The sequence below is a fragment of the Strix uralensis genome, chromosome 8 (genome assembly GCF_047716275.1).
Source record: "Strix uralensis isolate ZFMK-TIS-50842 chromosome 8, bStrUra1, whole genome shotgun sequence".
Taxonomy (NCBI): domain Eukaryota; kingdom Metazoa; phylum Chordata; class Aves; order Strigiformes; family Strigidae; genus Strix; species Strix uralensis.
The window spans coordinates 25,695,396-25,715,684 of NC_133979.1; the positions used below are offsets into that span (position 1 = coordinate 25,695,396).

Consider the following 20,289-nt stretch of genomic DNA (forward strand, 5'->3'; position numbering starts at 1 on the left):
AGGTGGAAAGTAACTCGCCATTCTCTAGAATTTGTGCATTATTTCAGTCCTGCAGGGATTTGGTAGTAATTAATTTACTATCACCCAGTAATGAATTTTGCTAATGAACTTTATGATGTGGTCTCCCACTATTTAGAGAGACTGTATTATCACCAGGCACATAGTTCCAGCAAATTTTTTTTTTTTTTTCAGGAGACAAAGATAAAATTATTGTACCAGAATCACTACAAAACTCTGGAGAAAACACCACGTTATTTCCTTGCAGGGTGATGAAAGCTTATATGGTGATGCTGACTGCAGTGTCTTACCAGAAGAGATCAGAAACAGACTGAAACTTTCAGTTGTACTCAGTAATGTTAGTAAATTCATTACTGATAGACTGGGACAGGAAACTTCTTCTCATGTCTAATGCAAATGCTAGGGATTTCAAATTAAATTTGTCTATTTATTGGGGGGGTGAACATTGAAATTTTTTGTTAAAAGTTGTTTTTTAGCTAGTTCAAGTCAATTGACTCATGTTTATGTAATTTAAAACCACATTATTTAAACCAATTTTAAAACCATAATTAGATTTATTTTTGAAATAAAAGTTGCTTAAACTAGAAGACATTCTTTGAAATGGAGAAAAACAGTCTAAAAAAATCAAAATTGTTGGAAGCAGAAATATTAAAAGTTCTTTGTATGGACAAATGGGTTTCAACAGACAAAAACTTTACTTAAAAACTGTCTGCCCATTTTGTTATGGATAGAAACACAACTCTGGTAGGTCTTTTCCAGTGCAGTAGACTATAGGAGGATGTCTCAACATCAATTGTTGCTTCCAAACATGTAATAAACTATCAGATTTGCAGTAACTGTTCTGCTATAATTTAGGATTTTTTAGCAAACTGCAGAGATGAGCAATGATAGATGTGTGTGTATGCATAATTATATAGTGGATTTTATTGGACAGATGTGCTTTCACCTTATATATACAAGTTTGTCTGTAAAGGGGCTCGCAGTTCACAGTTGATGTAATCTCCAGTTGTTGCTGGCAAAATAGGTGAGGCTGTGCAGAGCCTTGAAGACGACTTCAAGATAGTTTAGGATAACGACTACCTGTTCTGAAAAAGAGATTTTTCTGATCTATGACCTTTCTCTCCCAATTTTTTTTTTTTTTTTTTAAAGATGGATCTTGATAATTCCTTTTGGACAGGCTCCATACAATTTTTTCCTAAATAGTGTAAGGAATTGTTTTCTGCCAAACATCTCACCACTTGGTCAATCAACAGATGCTCATTTCTGCACCTAGGAGCTTATGCTGCACTCTCTGCTTTACTGTCTCCTCCTTCAGTGTTCGGCAGGGTGCCTGCTGGGGCTCTGGCTGGCTCCACTCCCAAGCACAGATGCTACCAGACACCCCCCAAATCCAGTGTCGCCTTTATAGACCTCTGAGTTCTGATGTGAGCAGTTGGGCTATACCTGGTCCCCACATGCTTTTCAGATTTTTTGAACTGTCTGGTTACTTAAGACATGCACATTATTGCAAGATATGCAGTAGTCCCCATTCGATTTAGAAGAGTGAATATGTCAGTTAAAGAGGTAAGTTATTTCAATAGCTTATGCATTTGAGAAATGCAGTCACCATTGAAACAGTAAAAAAGGCAAAAAGAGACTTTGCCATAAAGTGTGCAATTTTTAATATGAAATCCATAATTATCAGTATTTGCTTAAAGGCAGAGTTGGCACAGTATTGAAATGTCACACAGTTTGAAGAGCAGCAGAATCCCATAGCTGCTTGTATTACAGGCTGTATGCATCAAGAAACTATAAAACATATTCATACCATACTAAAACGTTTGGAAACCTACTGCAGCAGCATAGATGGAAATGTTTAAAAATGTTACTAAATAGAAAATCAAGGAACAGTACAGCAAAACCCTGATTTGTGAGTAATCAAATCTTCACCTTTTCTGCTAGAAATGCTAAAATTTAGTAGGTTTTTTAAATTAAAAGTGTTAAATAGATGCCAGTCTGAGTGCCACACCAAAATATAGATTATAAAACAAGAGAGTTAATAAACTTCAAATGTTTTTAAGCTGTTCTCCACTTCCTCTGTTAAAGCGGGAACTAAAATATAACATAGACATAGGCATAAGATGAGAAAATGTTTCTTCATGCAAATAGTATAGTCATCTTAATTCATAATTTAAGAATGCCTATTAAGAGGAGGAGGAGGTGACTGTATACATGGGGGGTTATCCTGTATAACTGTATGCTCAGCTTTATTTCAGTCTGTGGTTGAAATATATGAAATGCTAATTTTTATATAGGTAGTTGCAGTTTGAAATTTATATACTATGTACAATAGTATGTGGACATACTAATTAGTAATTCCATATCCATTTTGAGTAAAAGAGCAAGAAACATGATACTGAGCTTGACTGCGCTATCAGTAGTGTTAGTTAAACTCTGTACAGAGAGACATAATATGGAAGTAAAACTCATAAATCCCATTGTGTAGAAGAGGGATAAGATACTCATTTATTTCTCCCCCAAATCAATTCATTCTTAGTAACAACACAATAATTATTAAAATAGCCATTATTATAAGTCTAAAATGAGAGTAATTGCGGTGGTTTGATGTAAAGCTAAGAAATGAGATGTTAATCTGAAACGAAGAGTTTAAATACGGAATTATGATATACTTGGCTTTCTGTAGTGTAGCTGTCAGGCTTGGGCAGTTCGCTGGTCAATAGTGACATTCTGTGTGTCAGTGAACAGAGTCTCCTGATACCTTAACCTGCAGTTCACACATTACTGAAGCTCCAACTGTCGAACATTCAAGTCCCTTGGTACTACTACAGCTTCCAGACTCTCCTGACTGGCTCATGTTTCATTCTTTGGCAATTTGCCCTAATGATATCCCTCAGGAGCTTTCAGACCCTCTTCTTTTCCATATTTAATCGTGTTATATTAATCTGAGTGCTGAGCAAACTATGCTGCACAAATTGTAATTGTCTGTGATTTCTGCTGCAATGGTCTTATAATTACTTTTTTTTCATTTTTAGTGTAAAAATACGTGTACAAAATTGCAGCATAATTTGTATTTACAAGTCTAAATATCCAAGACAGCCAGGGTGTGAAAGCTTTAACTGCTGATCTGCTCCACAAAGAGGGCTTTTTTTCCTGTAAAATCCATAATGTTTTAGCACTTGCTGTATGGACAGGATTTACATCTTATTTTTAGCTCTTCGTTTTGTTGCTGTAAAAATACATGTCTAATAAACAGTGCTATTATCAAGTTAACTTCAGATAGTAATTTTGTTGTGATATAAAACATTAAAACAGTCTTGTCTTTTTCCATAAGCTTGGTGTCTTCTACATGGAGCATTCCTTTTTAATTTTTTTTCTTTTTTTTAATGAGGTTTGTAGAGTTTTAATGTGCTGGATATAGGATACGTTATTTTGAACACAGTCTTGATGTTTTCTCATTCTGTTGTAACTCTGTGGCTGCATAATAAAATGAATAAATTTGAGTGACTCCCTGACAGCAAAGTGGTATTTGATAGATCAAATTTGAATTCTTTATGTATTGCTGATTATTTTGCTCACTTGAGTGGTGAACTCAACCACATTTCTAATCAATTCCATAGGTTATTTTTTGGGTGGAGGGTGGGTGAGGTTTTTTTGTGGTGGTTTTTTTGTTTGTTTGCTTATTTGTTTTAAAAAAACAGGGATGGCCATTTTGAATGGTAAGCAGATTGTAACACCTCTTTTCTTGGTCAAGGAGTCCTTCATTTTCTGGTGATGCTAGTGCCACACTTCCTGGTCTCTGCTTTGTGAAGGGAGTTTTGGAAAATTGTAATAAAGTTGCTTTGCTATCACGAGGAGTATTGACTTCAGATTTTTTTTAAAGGTAGTTTGGAAATCAAGGTAGTGACAGAAACAGGAGTTGATTGTGCCCCTGAGTTTAGTGCTCTTCTGCAGCTTCATGCAGGTTCAGACCAATTCTAGTTGTTTCAAATAGCAGAAATGTGGACCAAAAACCTCCCCTGAGTCTTTCCCACTCAGAGTTCTGTGTTCATGGCACTACCTGCGTTTGACCATGATAAACATCAAGTAGTGCATGTTTATTTTCCTTTTTTCAAGGAAATAGCTGAGCGGGGCTAACTTTTAATTGACTTGTTAGCCTGACTACTTGTAAATGTTGTATACGTATATCACAGTTAGATGCGTTTAAGCAATTAAAAGCAATTTAAAAAGTTCTATAATAGGTGATTTGGGGAAGTTAAGATTCTTGCATGTCTAAAAGCTAATTTAAGATTTTTTATTTTCTTTTTATTCATATTTTTTGTTGCCAATTCTGTGTATTTTTATTTTTAGTTAACTGCTTGTGTTCATGCGTCAGCTGCATTGTTATATCCAATGTATTGGCAACACATTTACATCCCAGTGCTTCCTCCACATCTTCTGGACTACTGCTGGTAAGACAGCTAACCTGTTATCCCCATTTCTGAGATTCTTACCTGTCTTGTAATTCTGAGTGACTGATGAAAACACTAGCTACTTATGTGACTTAATAGACAGGGTCCAGTTTATGAAAGCACTTGATGACTTGAATAGAGAAATTTCAGCATGCCTTTACATGGTGTTTGAATTGGTACCTTGCATTACAGTGCTCATTACTATCAGTGCAGCATTTAGAATCATGTTTATAATAACTGTTCCTGCTTTATTGTTAGAGAATGCATTCAATAATTTAAATATGACTGTGTTACTTTTTTTTTATTTGCCATTTATTTTAACTCGAGATAAATGATGCTGATAGAAGTGTTCAGGAAAAAAACTCATCAGTTTTTCCAAAATCAAACGTTAGTAGGCATCAGTGTTTCACTTAGGTCTATACAGTGATTTAATTCTTGTGTTTTAGACTCAGACAGGCTCAGGATCCTATACAACACCTTCCTGAAAGAGCTTAAAATCTTCTTTTGGTACTTCCAAAGTTTTCATTGTAAGAATTCTGCCTCTCCTGATGTGTTTGTGTTCACATGACCGACTTTGTGGTTTTGGCAAATTTTTAAGTTGAACAAAAAAGAATCACTTCTTGAGTCACTTCTGATCCTTCAAGGGATGATGTTTCCACATGCCTGTGTTTCAAGATTTCAGACTAAGACAAGATCTGCTTTCTTTTATTTGTAGTAGTGCCAGAGATACCAAATGAGAGTTTCCATTAAAGCACCTAAAACAGGAGTATCCATCCCTGGAGACTTTCACTTTAACTAGACCCTATGGATCTGTGGTGGAAAAATGAACCATTTAAAGCCATTTTAGAGATTAGGAATTATTATTATATATGAAAACCGAGTCTAAGTCAGATGCCTACTGACTAAGCCTGTGTTTCTGTTATTAATGTTTTTCTTCACAGAAATAAATTATGCTTGTATGTTTGCTGGGCTTTATGTTTTGGGTTTTTTTCTGGAACCTATAAATATTGATGTTCCATTGAACTCCGCCCAGTCTATTGAACTTCTTGTTTTCAAAGAAATTCTCATTATGTTTCCTTAAGTCACTCTGACAGTTTTTCCTCAAGTTTACAATATTTGCCCATGGTATATCTTTTTTTTGTGGTAGTTCCTATAATTCATATGTATATTATTTATTGTTTTTAAAAAGAAGTAAAATATTCTTCTCCCACTCCTTCCTTTACTTTCAACTATAGCTAAGCCTTTCATCTTTAATGATAGTTTTCTTTTGAAGAAACTCTGTCCTAATTGTTTTTCCTCATGGCTTTGATAAAATGCACCAAGATGGGGGTAGAGCTTGGATGTATTTGTTTAGTTCTTGTATTACTTGAGTTTATCGCCAGAAGCTTTGTAATTTCTTCAGTATCATCCATAAATGGTGTTCTCAGAAGGTAGATCAACACCTTTATTCAGGCTGTACCCTGCAGAGTGCATCCTGAATACTAGAAGATTTTTTTTATTTCGCCTCCTAAGCACAGATAATGTTTCCAGAAATAATAATGTTAGATGCTGTACACAGCTTCTTGTGATGATGATAATAGTTGAGATTCTAGGTCATTATGGCATGACCTGAGATTTTTTTTTTACTCATTAAAAAGAAGCATGGAGTTTCTTAAACTTGTAAAACTCATTTATATCCTTTTTTCTTTTTCACAGTAGTACAATAGAGTGGGGGGGGGAAAAAAAGTTTCCCCTTTTTAGAGATGTTCAAATGGAAACAAAGTTCATGAAAGGAAATGCACAATTGATGAATTTACCACAGTAACTATAATTCAGACCTTTTAACTCAGATTTTTGTGCATTTACATTTCTCTGATCGTATCTAGTTTGAAAGATTCTTTTGTGAGACAGGTTGGAATAGTGTAATAAAACCACATAAAATACTTAGCTTTCCTCATGTTTAGGAGTATTAAGAGTAAATAAATGTTTTCCTCATAGGTATATAATATAGCACGTTAAAAAACATTGATGAAGTCATAAGGTCAAAGTTTATGCTAGGCCAGACCTAGTGTGCAGTTCAAGAGGATCATGTCAATTTAAAACTAATAAAATAATTTTCTAATTCTTTTTTTATTTTCATTTTTTATGTCATTTTGGTAGAGTTAAGTTGTTCTTATAAAGGTGCCTTTTTTCCTTTTACCTTAACATGTATTTTCATACCTTGAAACTACATTGTCATTGCTTCACTTTGACTTTGTTGGGGTGTCTCCCATGAACTCCCATTTTCTTAGTGTTGTTCTGAAATGGTGTTCAAATAAAGGAAGTAGGGGATTATCAGTTTGATACTTTTGTTTGTGCCAAGGGAGTAAGGCCATTTTTAAACACAGAAAATACATTTAAATCTACTAGTTTAAATATAGGCCCTGATCCCGAAACATTTTTTTGCATGTTAATCATTCAAGATATTTTGAGAGAAATCCACATTTTTTTTTTTAAATGAGTTGGACTATATATCTTCAAAATTTCATAAAGATAAATGATATAATTCTGTGGGGGTTAGAATTCGATAAATTACATAAACTGCCTAGCTGGTACATTTTGTGAGCATGAAAAAAGAAAAATGTATCTTTGAATAAAACAGATTTATTAAAAAATTATTTAAGTTCTTCCACTTGCCTTTTCAATCAAAAAGCCTCTCAGGTTCTATTAGGCAACCTGATATACAGACTGGGTTTTAGTCATAATGTAACAGATGTTCTTAAAGTAGTCAAAACCCACCGGTACCGAGCATCACTGTGGACTGTAATGCCGTCAGGATTGGCCAGATATGAGTACTTGAAAAGTCCAGTGTGTGAACATACTATGTATTTATTTACTTTGGGATGGTTTTTTTCCCCTCACATAGTTTCTCTCAGCCTTGAATTCTGTTGTGAGAACTCCAGTGTGAGAATTGGAACAACCATCCAAAAAAAAAAAAGAGATAATAAATTTATTTTTCTAAAAGAAAGCAAAATATTAGGCAGTGAAAGTAATTTTCATTTTAACTCTAGAGGAAGAAAACACAACAGTGTTACTAAAAAACTGAATTTTCTGAATATTTTTTAAGAACTGATTTTTCTTCTACATTTAAGTAAGCAAAAAGATACTGTTGCACTCAGCCCAGTAGGTGGCTGGCTTTCAAGAAAGCTTTTACAAAAATCAAGTTTGAGCATTGATACAGTAATTACGTTTGAAGAAAATTAATTTTTGTAAAGGAAAAAGCTAATTTAATCACATTTCTGTGTTATTTCTTGGCAAACTAAGTCACTGATATAAGAATGTTTGACAGTTTTGTCTGTGGATGATAAAGCATCTGTTCTACTGATGCTCTGTTAAGAATATAATGCAATTAGAAAATTCAAGTTACAGTTGCAACATGTCTTTTTATGAGATTTGGTCTCTTCTGAATTGGGGTATACACACGCCTGTTTTCGTGAGAATGGGACAATTATTTTCCAATTAACTCGCATGTTTTGCATAACATAGTAATTATTTTAGGCAATGATTCTGTAGATTAATAACATTTTTGGTAATAACATGCATAAGGAAGAGAAAAACTATATAGCAGCTCCCAGTAGTATAGTAAGCAATTTCATGTACATATTACAAACCTCTGCTGTTAAGACTTCAGAATCCAGCAGTAATAAAATTCATTCTTTGCTGAAAATGCTCAAATTGACTTTCCATACTTGCAATTTTTATTTAATGAATTTTCAAAGATGTTTATCTAATTAGCTTTGTGCCTTTATTCTGTTAACTTCTCAAAATTGAAATGATGTAGCTGTTGCTTTTTTCTATAGAAAAGAGCTACATGCTACCCTTTTTAATGACAGATTTATTAATGGAGCAAATAATCAGCTATTTTAAGTCAGTACAGACTTGGTGAAGCTGCTGGAACAGTGTGGGTGTACAAGAAAACAAGTGTGCATAAAATGCATACATGATATAGTACTTGTTTTCACCGTAGTTTGTCCAGTTCACGTTATTTGTAATGCTAAAATACTCTAATGTGATGAACCTGAGGATCTATTTTGCTGCATATTCAACAAAAGAATCCTCAGTTACATGTCACTCATAGTCATTCTCATTGGCTTGGTTAAAAATGTTATGCAGTATAAAGTGCTCTTAAAATTATAGAGTGCTTTAAAGCTCTCTGATTCCTCTCTGAGTATAAATGTGTGCTCTGGAGTGACACCCATTTATGATTCCGTGTAATTTGTGTTTAGTCCATGAAGGCATAGGGCTTTAGTCTTGGCGAAGTTGTGAGTAGGTACTAAAATTTTAAGTATTGGGCTAAGAAAAAGATGTGTGGGGACATAGGGTTCTCCATTTCCCTTTTTGGAAGCCCCATTGCCTACAAACTTTAAGCCATAACCGTTTGCAGTTTCAGCAGACCTTTGTTTTGATAGTATAAACACGATGAAAGCTTGTTTTGGCCTCAGTCAGTTGTTTTTTTGTTTTGTTTTGTTTTTTAATCGATCCTCTCCTGTGGGACATTGTTAATGGGAGCAATTGGCTAATCCATAGTGTATACAGATTTTTCTAAAACTGGCTGCAGTCACAGGCAGGTGAGAATTGCCACTTTCGCTCCCAGAGCTGGGACCAAATTGATGAGGCCACGTGAACTGATGCAGTGAAGCCTCTCCCTGGGCCTCAGGAAGTCAATCGACAATCAGTTGGTGCCCGTGCCTCAGATCTGTGATCAAATTAATATAGTGGGAGAAATTATTGTATGTCAGCTGTCTCTGTAACTTCGTATAAGTCATCTTACCTACCATTTATTTTTCAGAGATTGTTTTTATTTAGCGTTTTTTCTCTCTGGTCCCTTAGTATTTCCCACTGAGTTGCTTAAACCAATCTATTGCTCGCTTCTCTGGAGTGAATATTTTTAGTAATCTCGCAGTACCCAAAAGTGTGATGATGACTGTTGGATGTTTTTTCCCTTCAGCGCTGGATACTGAGTATATTCTTGGTCAGATGTTGCCAGAACACATTCATTAGAGGAACTAACAGTAGATTATAGGAAACCATGATAAATTGGCCTGACTAATTCAGTTTCTTGCTTGTGTACTGCAGGAGGTCTCACTCCAGAGGCTTTGTGTGGATATTTGTTTTATTTTGAGAATATAGTTCCTTGTCTTATTCATTCTCATTGGAAATGAGAAGTTTACTATCTTGAGTTAAATAAGATATTATACAGCTTCCAAACACCCACCAAGGAAGGGTTTCAGAAGCACATACAGAACCAAAATTGGCGTTACTCATGTTTGCGTTGCAGTGTGGTAATGTTAACTAGTAACTTTTAAAACCATTGTAGTTCTAGAGACAGACCACTTCTGGAACATCCGCTAGGTTAGCTCTGCCATACAGTATGGTTGGTTATTGAAACTAGGTATGGTAAGCCAGTTAGCAAGCTGTACGTGTCTTCTCACTCATACTTCCATAGTTAGCAACAGTGTCCTTTATTTTGTGGTCTTTACTGCAGAGTTAACAAAAAAATAAAATCTCCCTTGTCTAGTAAAAATTTCAGTAACAACTGTGTTCGTTTAATACAGGCTTAAACAGTGAATGTTAACTAAGGACTGTATGTGCTAAGATTTTAAACGTTTTTTTCTCCACAAATGTAGTAGTTGGTACTTGAAACTTCATCTTTTCTACTTTTTTTTCTTCAGTGCACCGATGCCTTATCTAATTGGCGTCCACTTAAGCTTAATAGAGGTAAGCTTACTATATGCTTCTGCGTACTGATAAGCATGAGGTGTGTGTGCCATAAATGATAATTTTAATGGAAATGCTTCCCTGGTTTGTTTAGCATATGGAATTACAAAATTTAAGTTTCAGATACTTTACAAAGTAAAAAAAGTTTCTCTGAAATCTTACTTTTGAGGTGTTTTATGAAGACATGTAAGCTCTAGATAATGCTTTGTTTCTATTTAATAGCTTGATAGCTTTTTCCCTGCCTTTTTTAGTGGTTCAGCAACAGATTTTCCCAATAATAAGAACAGTTAAAATTTATTTTGGAGTTGTCATCAATCAGAATTCAGCATTATTCTGATTTCCCAGATAATTTACGTTCCTGTCCCTCTGAAAATCTGAGTCTAACATTCATCCCATAACATTCACAGCTATTAATTTAGAAATGAGGGTTTTTTTTGCCAAAAAACAAAGAGGTAGCCTTCTCAGATTTGAACATACAGCAAAACAATAGAATTTACCTGAGTGGTAAGTAACAGCTGGATCATAAATAGCTTTGCCTCTTTCCATAAGCATTTGATGGTACCATTAAGCCTACGTGTGTAGTCTGATTATCATGCAGAGTAGATAATTGATTTGGGAACTTTATTTGATTTACGCTTCTGCTAAAGCAGTTTCTAAGGATCAGTTACCATTTGCTAAGCTGATGAGGTGGGTTCTCCTCCAGTCTGAGCCACTAGCACTTTTGTGTTTCCAAAAAAAAGCCGTCTATTATGTATACTCCTTAAGTCTAGGTATAACCTTCTGTTCTCTTACATCAAGTTCCTATGACCTGCATACATTGATTGTAATGTCTTGACTACAATCTTCTTCCTTATTCCATCAGAAAATAATGGAACAGAAAGGCTTGCTCTGGAAAAGAAGTCACTCAGTTCCTTCTGGAATTATTTCCTGGACCATACTATTATTTATTATTGTAGGACTGTATAGAAAAGAGTTCTATCAATTTTTTCTGAAAGGAACAAATTGTTTAATTCTTAGCTGCTAATCAAGTCCACTGATGAAAGATTGTTTCATCCATTCTTCTAAAATACTAGTAGACATCACGTGTCTGGGAGGTAGATAAATCTGCAAATAATTACTTAGTATTCTCTGGTTTTAATCTGATCATATGATTAACATCCTATCTGATTTTCACAAGTATGAGAGAATGAAACGTTGTTGTAAGATATGTATAGTTCCAACATATTTAACTCTGTTTTGTGTAAATCTTGGTTTCAAGAATTAATTTCTTGAATAGGGTTGTGTTTCAGAGATTATTAATATAACCTTACTGTTTGATGAAGAGGAAGTGTTTTTACAAACTACTCTGAATCCTGCATCTAATTCACAAATCCTACATCTAAAGCTGAAAATGTTGTCTTTGCCAGTATTGTCCTTTGTAAAATCATCATTTGTAATCTAGCACATGATAATAAAAATGTACTTCAGGAAGATGCCATAGTAAAATGCTTTTCCACTATTTTTTTTTTCCCTGTTAACAGAGAGTAAAAAATAGATCACTGGAGGATGTGGTTTTGCTAAATGTTGACACAAACACTCTAGAAACCCCTTTTAATGACCTGAATAACCTACCTGGTGAAGTGGTGAGTCTTACAGATATTTAATTCTCTCTTTCTCATATAGATGCTTGAAATACTAGTAGCTATTTTTGCCTGGTTTTGCTAACCGATATAAAATGAATAAAGGGGTAAAAAGCACCAAGTGTAGACCCCTATATTTGAGTTTTTTACCTTTTTGACAGTTGAAGAGATGTTGAATGGAACATCATATTCCTTATTGTAAAAGTAGGATCATAATTATAAAGCTAGCTGCATTCATTAGGCATAGCTGCTTTAAACGCAAGAGTCTCTTCATCTCATCTTAATCATTATATTACAAAGTAGGCATTTCTGTCTGCCTAGTGGCATGTCTTGCAAAAGAACGAGAGAGTTTTTGAAGGCAAAAAGAAGAAGGGGGCCAATTATCGGCTTCTGCTTCCCTGCCACCTGCCAGCGCTTTCCTTTTAATTAATGATCTGATGGCACTGGTCAATATAATAAGAAATGCTTGTACAGTTGGGGTCAGAAAATTCAGGCTTTGATCTTTTTCAACTTTCTGAAACATTTATTTGTTTTCTCTAAATTATTTCAGTTTTATTTTAATCTCTTCTATCCTGCTGAGGGCTGCGTGAATGAAAACCTATACTGTTTGTCATTTGCTTTGGCAGAGCAAAGACTGCTTACTTAGAATTCTATTTGTAAATTAAACTGCAAACCCAGTTTGTCATAAAAGACATCTGATCCTTTTGAAATGACGAAAACTGTCTTTTGTCTGTAAAGGATGATAAATTAAGTGCCAGTTCTTTCTGGACTTTGATCTTGCAGAGGGTGTACCCCCCCCCCCCCCCCCCCCCCTTTTTTTTTTCTTATTGCCTATAGGGGAACATACTCTGTATATCATTTTAAATAGTCACAAAAATCACTTACCTTGTTTTTCCCAATAGAGCTCTAAGAGAATATAATTGTGAAGCCACTGTTTTGATTATTTAGTTCTAGATGCTTAAGCTATCACAAATGGTTGTCAAGACAAAGAATTTTATATCAAAATGTGAAATCAAAGAGTTACATTTTCTGAAATTGTAAGTCATAAAAACAAACTGTCTTAGTCAAAGTAAGGCGCTGTAGTGCCATACTAAGTCTTTTGTTTTTGTTGGTAATTTGTATATATTTGGTACAATGGAAATCAAACTCTTGATTATATTGTCAGTTCCCTTTGATTTTAATGATGTTAAAATCTAGGCTTTTTATAGATCGTCTGGTCAGTCTGTCTTTTGAGTCAGTATCAACTATAGTTCAGAAAAAGACTATAAAAATTATTCTGATGATTTGTGATTTTCACGTTAGTGTATGAAAAAGTATACACACACGCATGTATATACAATAATTTTGGCTGTACTCTATCATTCAAGAGTATAACAAGTAAAAAATGAGTCATTTTCTGGTGTGTCAGTAATTTTAACTTACCTTGCATTCAGTGAATAAGGTTGAGGTTGTAATGTCATGGAGGTACATTCTCTTGTCAAATAATAGGTAAATGTAGAATTGAGAATTAGGCATCATCTTCCATAAAATGATGGAGTTGTAGCTGGAGGTCTTTCAAATAGTAAAAATAGATATTTGCAATGAGAGGGACTTCTCATCTATTTTACAGATGCATACCAAAATGATCCCTAAATGAGTAGGCTAGCGTGAAGAAAATAGGGATACAGATCTTCATACTTTTAAGAAGTATATTCTCCCCCAGGATATAAGCATGTTGCTATTATTAATGTTAATGGAGGTTATCCAAGTGTACAGACTATACAGTACACTTAAAATATTTCATTCCGGAGAACAAAATAGAGAACAAAACAGAACACCTGTGGTTTATGCAAAATATACTTGCAGATATTGAGGATTTTTAAATGAAGCTTTTAATTTTGAGTATTCAGATCTCTTCCTCTACTTCAGTCTGTAAAGCACTTTAATTAAAACAATTTAATGGGAAACATATACAATTATAGTTGGAAAACCTGGAAACAAAAGGCACAGACAATGTCCTTGTTTGGCTCATAAAATGACAAAATGCTTGTCCTTCTTTTGCATTCATGAGGGGCAGTGCAACTGCTAACATCTCAGTTAAAAAGTGTAAGACAAAGGAGTGTAGAGTCAAAATGGTAAGTTAGACTTAAAACATTAAAGCAAATGTCAAAGATAGTTACATATAGAAAACATTTTAACCTATATAAATAAACCTCATAAGCTTACATGCAAAGGTAGTAAAACTTCTGATGAAAAAATATGAGTACCTACCTCTGAAGAGTGATAAAATAGAATGAAGAACTGAAAATCTAAAAGAAGCTATGGTCTCACTATCCCTTTCAAAAATTGATTCCAGGTTGGTTAGCAGCCTAACAAAAGAAATGCAGTATTTTCAAAGAGTTTTCTAAAACTGTTTCTTATGTCTGAAGGAAATTGGGTAATTATTTTCCTGATCAATAAGCCTGATGATGTCCTCACAGCATAGGTATTTAATAGTTTACCCATGTATAAGTAATATGTTTATTAAAATGCCCTGATTGTGAATTTTTTCATGATAAATTTAAGATTGAAAAAACATTATTATATGGCATTGTCTAATAAACTGTATAATAAATTAACTGAGATTTAAAGGCATTTTTAAATCATTCACTTAAGCATTTAAATTATAGTTACAGGCTAGATGACTTTCTATGCATGTGAACTCTATTATTCTGTCAGACTGACCAGTGGTCTTGACTGTGCAAAGGTCAGTGGTCACAGTTGTCCTGAATTACCAGTCCTTTTTTCATGTGGACCCTCTGCTGTGTTGCATGCTGTAATCTTCTTAATGGCTTCATTCCAATATTCACACATAATATTTTAGATTTATTGACTGTTAGAAATACTACCATGCCAGTAGCAGTTCCGCTACTCCTAAGGTATTTAAAATTGGAAAAATAAATCAGGGCAAGACTTTCAGGAATCCTTTGTTTCCTTAGAGGGGGGAAAAACCCCTCTTTTTCCTCTCTTCTGACAAGAACACTTGTTTTTAAATTTCATCATTTCACTGTGAATTTGTCTATTACTTTTTAATTAAAAAAAAAATAAAAATAAGTAGTTATTTCTGTGGGAGTAAATTTTCTAATACAATAATACTGAGATCACCACTTTAAGAATGTAGGACATTAGAAAAAGAACATTTGTGATGTATATAAATTAGCGGAGACCATAGACACACATTTATAAACTTTGGGCCTGTAATACCTGCTTGCAGTTAACTCTGACAAAAGACCAAAAGACTACTCTTTTGCTCAAATTTGAACACTCTCAAGAAAAGCTTGGAGAGTTGAGGGCATCACTTTTGGTAACCAAGTCTTTCTTGGTTACTAAAAGCAAAACTTTTATAAATATGATCTTCAGAAAACAGTGGGCTTTATAGGTTTTTACAATCTTCTGTTGTCATTAAATATTAACTGTAAAATCTACAGATCCATTGAAAGATGTGTAGCCTTTGTAGCGTGTGGTGTCTACACACTATGATGCAGTACAGAATCTAACCAGGTTTTTAGAGTTTTAGTTTTGAAATTCTTAAAGTCACAGCATTTTTAACACCATAAATTGGGCATATGAACATTACTGTTCTAAAAGTAGCATTTGAGAAGTAGGCTGTAATTCATGTAGAAAATTAAATTTACTTTATAAAAATAATTACTGAAAGTGCAAATTATTTCTGAAAATACAATGATTAATAGTATTGTAAAGAAGTTATGGTCAACGTTTAACAGTGCAACTCAAAAGATTTTTTGTAAAATTTAAGTATCATAATTTACTATGTTTTCCCATAAGAAAATAGCCAAAAATATTACTAATATATCTTAGAAACTCAGAGCAGTCAGCAGTGTTTGCAGTGTTATGAGGCAACTGTTTATTTTGAATAAATTCTTAGAGTTGAGATTCTGTTGAACCTTGATACAGTTTTAGAAGCTAGAGCATGAGGTTGAAAAATATAACTAGTTTTGCAAACATTTGCATTTAAGTAGTTGTTGTATTTGTGATTAAATGCTGGAGGGCTGAGATGCCAAAATCCTGTGTGTGTAGATAATATCAAATATGTAGAAGTCTTCATTAACAATACTGTTTCAAATCATATCAGATTGCATTTTGTTGTGAGGTTTTTGTTTTGTTTCTCTTTGCCATCTTCTCTCACCTTCATGCTGTGGATAGTGGGCTTACTTTTATAGGGACGTGATCTGATGGGGAACACCAAAAAAATAGCTTAAAGCATAACAACTGTCAGTGATATCAGAGAAGTAGCTTTTTTCCAGTGATATGGTAGTCATTGGGAACTCCAGGGCATGGTTCTTCATTTCTCAGGCAACAAATGTTTTGAATTCTTCTATATGTGCTTAAGTTTTTGCAGGAACAAAGGCTTTGATTAATAGTTACATGATTTTATTAATTTATTTTTTAACTTTATCTGCATTTCTACTCTTCTGCTCACATGGAAATGGAAGAGATATTGGTCATACTTTGTTTCTGATCAGATATATTTTTAGGAATCTTAGAAAGGACATAGGGTGACTATTTAAAAAAAATTACGCTTTTTGTTTTAATGACCAACACAATACATTTCTATATTTTTAGATACGCTTAATTACATATGAAAGCAAAATCATGTATCAATCTCATGACTTTCTAAATCTCTGAAAAACTGTTCTATTGATTTAAACCTTCCCAAAGCTCTGATTGCTCTTCATTGCTAGTGTTAGCAGTCCAATGAAGTCACCTTCCTATGAGAAGCCGTTGCTAGGAGAAGATAAAAACAGTTTGCTTCTAGTGTAAATTAATAATACCATTTTTGAAACAGATCACTAGTGTCTTCCAGAAATAAATTTTAACAGCATTCTAACCCCTGTGGTTTGTTTGTTTGCAGTTCTTTATTTTTAAACTTTTTAAAAGGCTATTTCTGCTTAAGACATGCAAAGAAGGGGAGAAAAAAAGTTTGGCATTCTTAATTATAGATAGGTAGATGGATTAAAGCATGTATGAGGAAAAGATTTTGAGAAAGATGCTGCTTGATATTTCTTTGGCTTGGTGCCAAAACTGTGTATTTTCTTTGAAATTTTAAGAGCTATTAATGATGTCACCAAAAGGGGTCTCACACTTCCTTGGTTTTAGGTTCATGGATGTAAGCAATCACAATCCTGCTGTGCACCACATTCTTCGAAGTGGTTCAAAGCACCCAGTCTCTTATCTATACCTACTGTATTGACTGTAATAACTACTTTATCACTTTATCTTTGATTAAACTGCGGAACTGGGAGAATTTGCCAGCAAGCTACCCAAATGCTCAGCTTGGATTTACCATCACTCAGTGGTGGGATAAGCCCTGAGAAGGCACTGTCCCTCTGCATGCATGTTTGCTGACCTCAGCTTGAAGGAAGCCTAGGCAGGTCTCAAGGGTGCTTGAAGTATGCTTCAGCCAGGATTCTGGTTGTGACGATTGGGAAATCAGGGTTGCGGCCCACATTATCTCTGCAGGCTTTTTCTTCAAAAGCACTGTGCTCCTAGTACTTCTGCAGGATAATCTAATAGAGCTCTTCCTGCCTTTTAGCATTGCCTTCCGAGAGGAATGGAAGTTGGAGGAACTTTCTTTGAACTCCAGCATAACCTTTCTGAGGCTCAACTCCCTCCAGAATGGCAGCACAAAATTGTGCATCTGACTTACACATTTTTGTTCTGGAGAACCCGCCTTCAAACTGCCAGCCCATTGAGATGCTCTTAATGTTGTTGAACTAATAACATACCAATACTGCAGTAAAGTGGGAGATTTGTTGCTTTCTGTTGTTCTTTTTAACACATTTTTGCCTAAAGCATCCTGGTTTTTGATTTATGTTAGGGTACATAGGGCCTGCCAGAACTGAGAAAATCAGAAAATATCATTTTCCTTCATATCTTCCACTTTGTCCTATAATTTCTCTGCTCTACATCATCTTTACACCCTTTCTTCTCTTACCTTGTCTTATCGTCTGCCATAATTCCCCCAGGCTCACAAGGTATAATTCAGAAGAATGTAGATTTAAAAGAATGTAGAGAATTTTCTACATCTTCCCTCCCTTATATTTAGAAGATACTTTGTCCATCATGACAGAGGCAACATTTTAAGGTTGACAATTTTGTTTTTGACCTCATGTTACTGGTTTTGTTTTAGTGAAACTGAGCTAACTCTGATGGACAAATTTCTCTTATACAAAGTTTATATACATTTATTTCCCCCAGAATTAAATATTTTTAAAGTATTTTTAGTAACTTTAAAATAATCATACAGTACAGAACAAAAAAATCTCCAACCTTGAACTGCTTAACTGTTTTTTGTACTCAGACTTGTACTTTTTTTCTTTTGTTTTGAGGTGTAAGGAGAAAACATAAATGAGCCTTGGTGTATGCTTTCCATGCTCTAAAAGAATCAGGCTCTAAACTTTTATCTAGATCTGTGGAGCTTGGATATAAATTGAAAAGATCACAGCTATGGGGAAAAGACCTATACTGTAAAGGCCTTTCTGCATAGATTATGAACATCATAACTCAATAATTTTTTTTTCAAAACTATAGTTATAATTGGACCCAATGGGGGTCTCTCTCTTTGATCAGATCACAGTAACTGTGACTTTACACTGGAAAATGTCACTACTGTGAAGGTTTATCACCTGTAGAGCTGGTCTTTTCTCTGATGCCATGTTCAGTTCTCATTAGCATTATTCAAAGTTTAGTTGTTAATTAGGTTGACACTTCAATTATAATCATAATCTACAAGAGCAGTCAGGACTACTTGCATAAAGAAACAAAAAGATACTCATTCTTGCATATATTTCTAAAAGAATGAAAGCTATTTTGGTGATAGCTTGTGTTTATAATGTTCTGTTTAAAGACTAACTCTGTTATTTTGTATAACATTTAGCGATTTAAATATTGCATTATTTGGTATATTGCAATACAAAGGGATGTAGAAGCATGTATTCTATGTAATTGGAGCTGACTTCTCCAGGTGTCTCTCATGATGAAAACTAGGAGAGTATAGAGTATAACAGTGTAATTCCACATATCTTCAAAGAATACTGTAATAATTCCAGAATTATATGATTTTTCTCCAAAGTATCTCCAAGTAGGGATCATCTAAATTAAAATTTCTTTTTTGTTTCTAATTCAGTGTAATCAGAGGTTGCCATTTGCTAAGTAAAAAAAGACAGACCTCCTTGAAAAAAAAAAAGTCAAGCACTAAAATAAGAATGGTCTTTGGTTTTTTTTAACTACAGGTGCCTCCTAAGTGGTGTTCTTATTTTTTTCGCTTTCACATATTTTGTCTTCGAGGACAATTCTAAAGGCAATGTAGCACTGAATTTATACAAAATTTTCTAAATTATTTTATAGTGGTAGCATGAGAAATGATGTAAGATAGTAATTTGACTTAAAAAAATAAATTTAAAAAATCCCTAAAACTGAATAGTCAGTGACCATTAAGAGTCCTTAAAAATAATCCTTCATAGCATAAATAAAAAATATCCAACTGTCTTCATTCAAAACAAGTAGGTACATGGTATGATTGAGAAAAAATAATCTGCAGAAAAGTGGCTCACATGCATTTTACTGTAAAATAATTAAGCTTATTTATGTCAAGAGGCCTTGGGAAAAAAAGAGAGCATAAACCAATTTGCATTAGCACTCTACCATCATCCCCTGCTTTCATTTCAATTAACAGACCAGCAGGTGCTCTTTGCAGTTAAAAAGATAAGCTATCAAGGAGGAGGATGAATTTTTGGCTGACCTGTAGACACCATGGTTTGCCTGCTGATTGGGTTCATACCTCGCTGTACCAATTTCTGAGGTGTTAATTTAACTGTTCCACTCTGTCATGCAGGTCTCGGCCTTGAAAAATAAACTGAAAAAGCAGTCTACAGCTACGGGTGATGGAGTAGCCAAGGCCTTTCTTCGAGCACAGGCAGCACTGTTTGGATCCTACAGAGATGCACTAAGATACAAACCAGTAAGGCTTCTTTCTTTTTTCCTTAATTTGTAAGAGCACGGTCTCATTCCTTGCAAGAAAAATATTAAATGTTTTATCCCAATCTGAAACATTTAAAAGAAAATGTTTTAAATCTTACTCTGTGCTAAGAATACATTGGCAATTTTGAAGACACTACCACCTCCTGACGGTGAGTTATACTGAAAAATACTGACTTGTCCCAAGTCAGCTGGTTTTTTATTTGTATCACTTTTAGAATTTATTTAGCATAAAATCAGATTGTGTTAATGAAACTACTTATATGTAGGTCACCTGGTTTAATGTGGTGAAGAATAAGAGGCTGTGCCTTTCAGATGCCATCATTTTTCACTACACCAGTCTAGAGACTTTGCTGTGTTTGAGGCCAGAATCTTTTTATTTCCTAGCAGAAACCAGATACGAGTCAGTTGAATCTCCTCTATTATACACTTATCTTGATTCCACTGAGAAG

The 20,289-nt window shown here is 34.3% G+C and overlaps 1 protein-coding gene across 3 annotated transcripts in view; it reads left to right on the top strand.

The window, feature by feature from the left end:
• The window catches only part of DENND1B (DENN domain containing 1B), a 170,507-nt gene that overhangs the window by 102,504 nt on the left and 47,714 nt on the right, over positions 1–20,289 (top strand). For all 3 annotated transcript variants that reach the window (XM_074876747.1, XM_074876748.1, XM_074876749.1), the window contains 4 exons: positions 4,366–4,466; positions 10,157–10,202; positions 11,723–11,824; positions 19,695–19,820. In XM_074876747.1, coding sequence (XP_074732848.1) covers positions 4,366–4,466; positions 10,157–10,202; positions 11,723–11,824; positions 19,695–19,820 — 375 coding nt within the window. The remainder of the gene's footprint in view (positions 1–4,365; positions 4,467–10,156; positions 10,203–11,722; positions 11,825–19,694; positions 19,821–20,289) is intronic.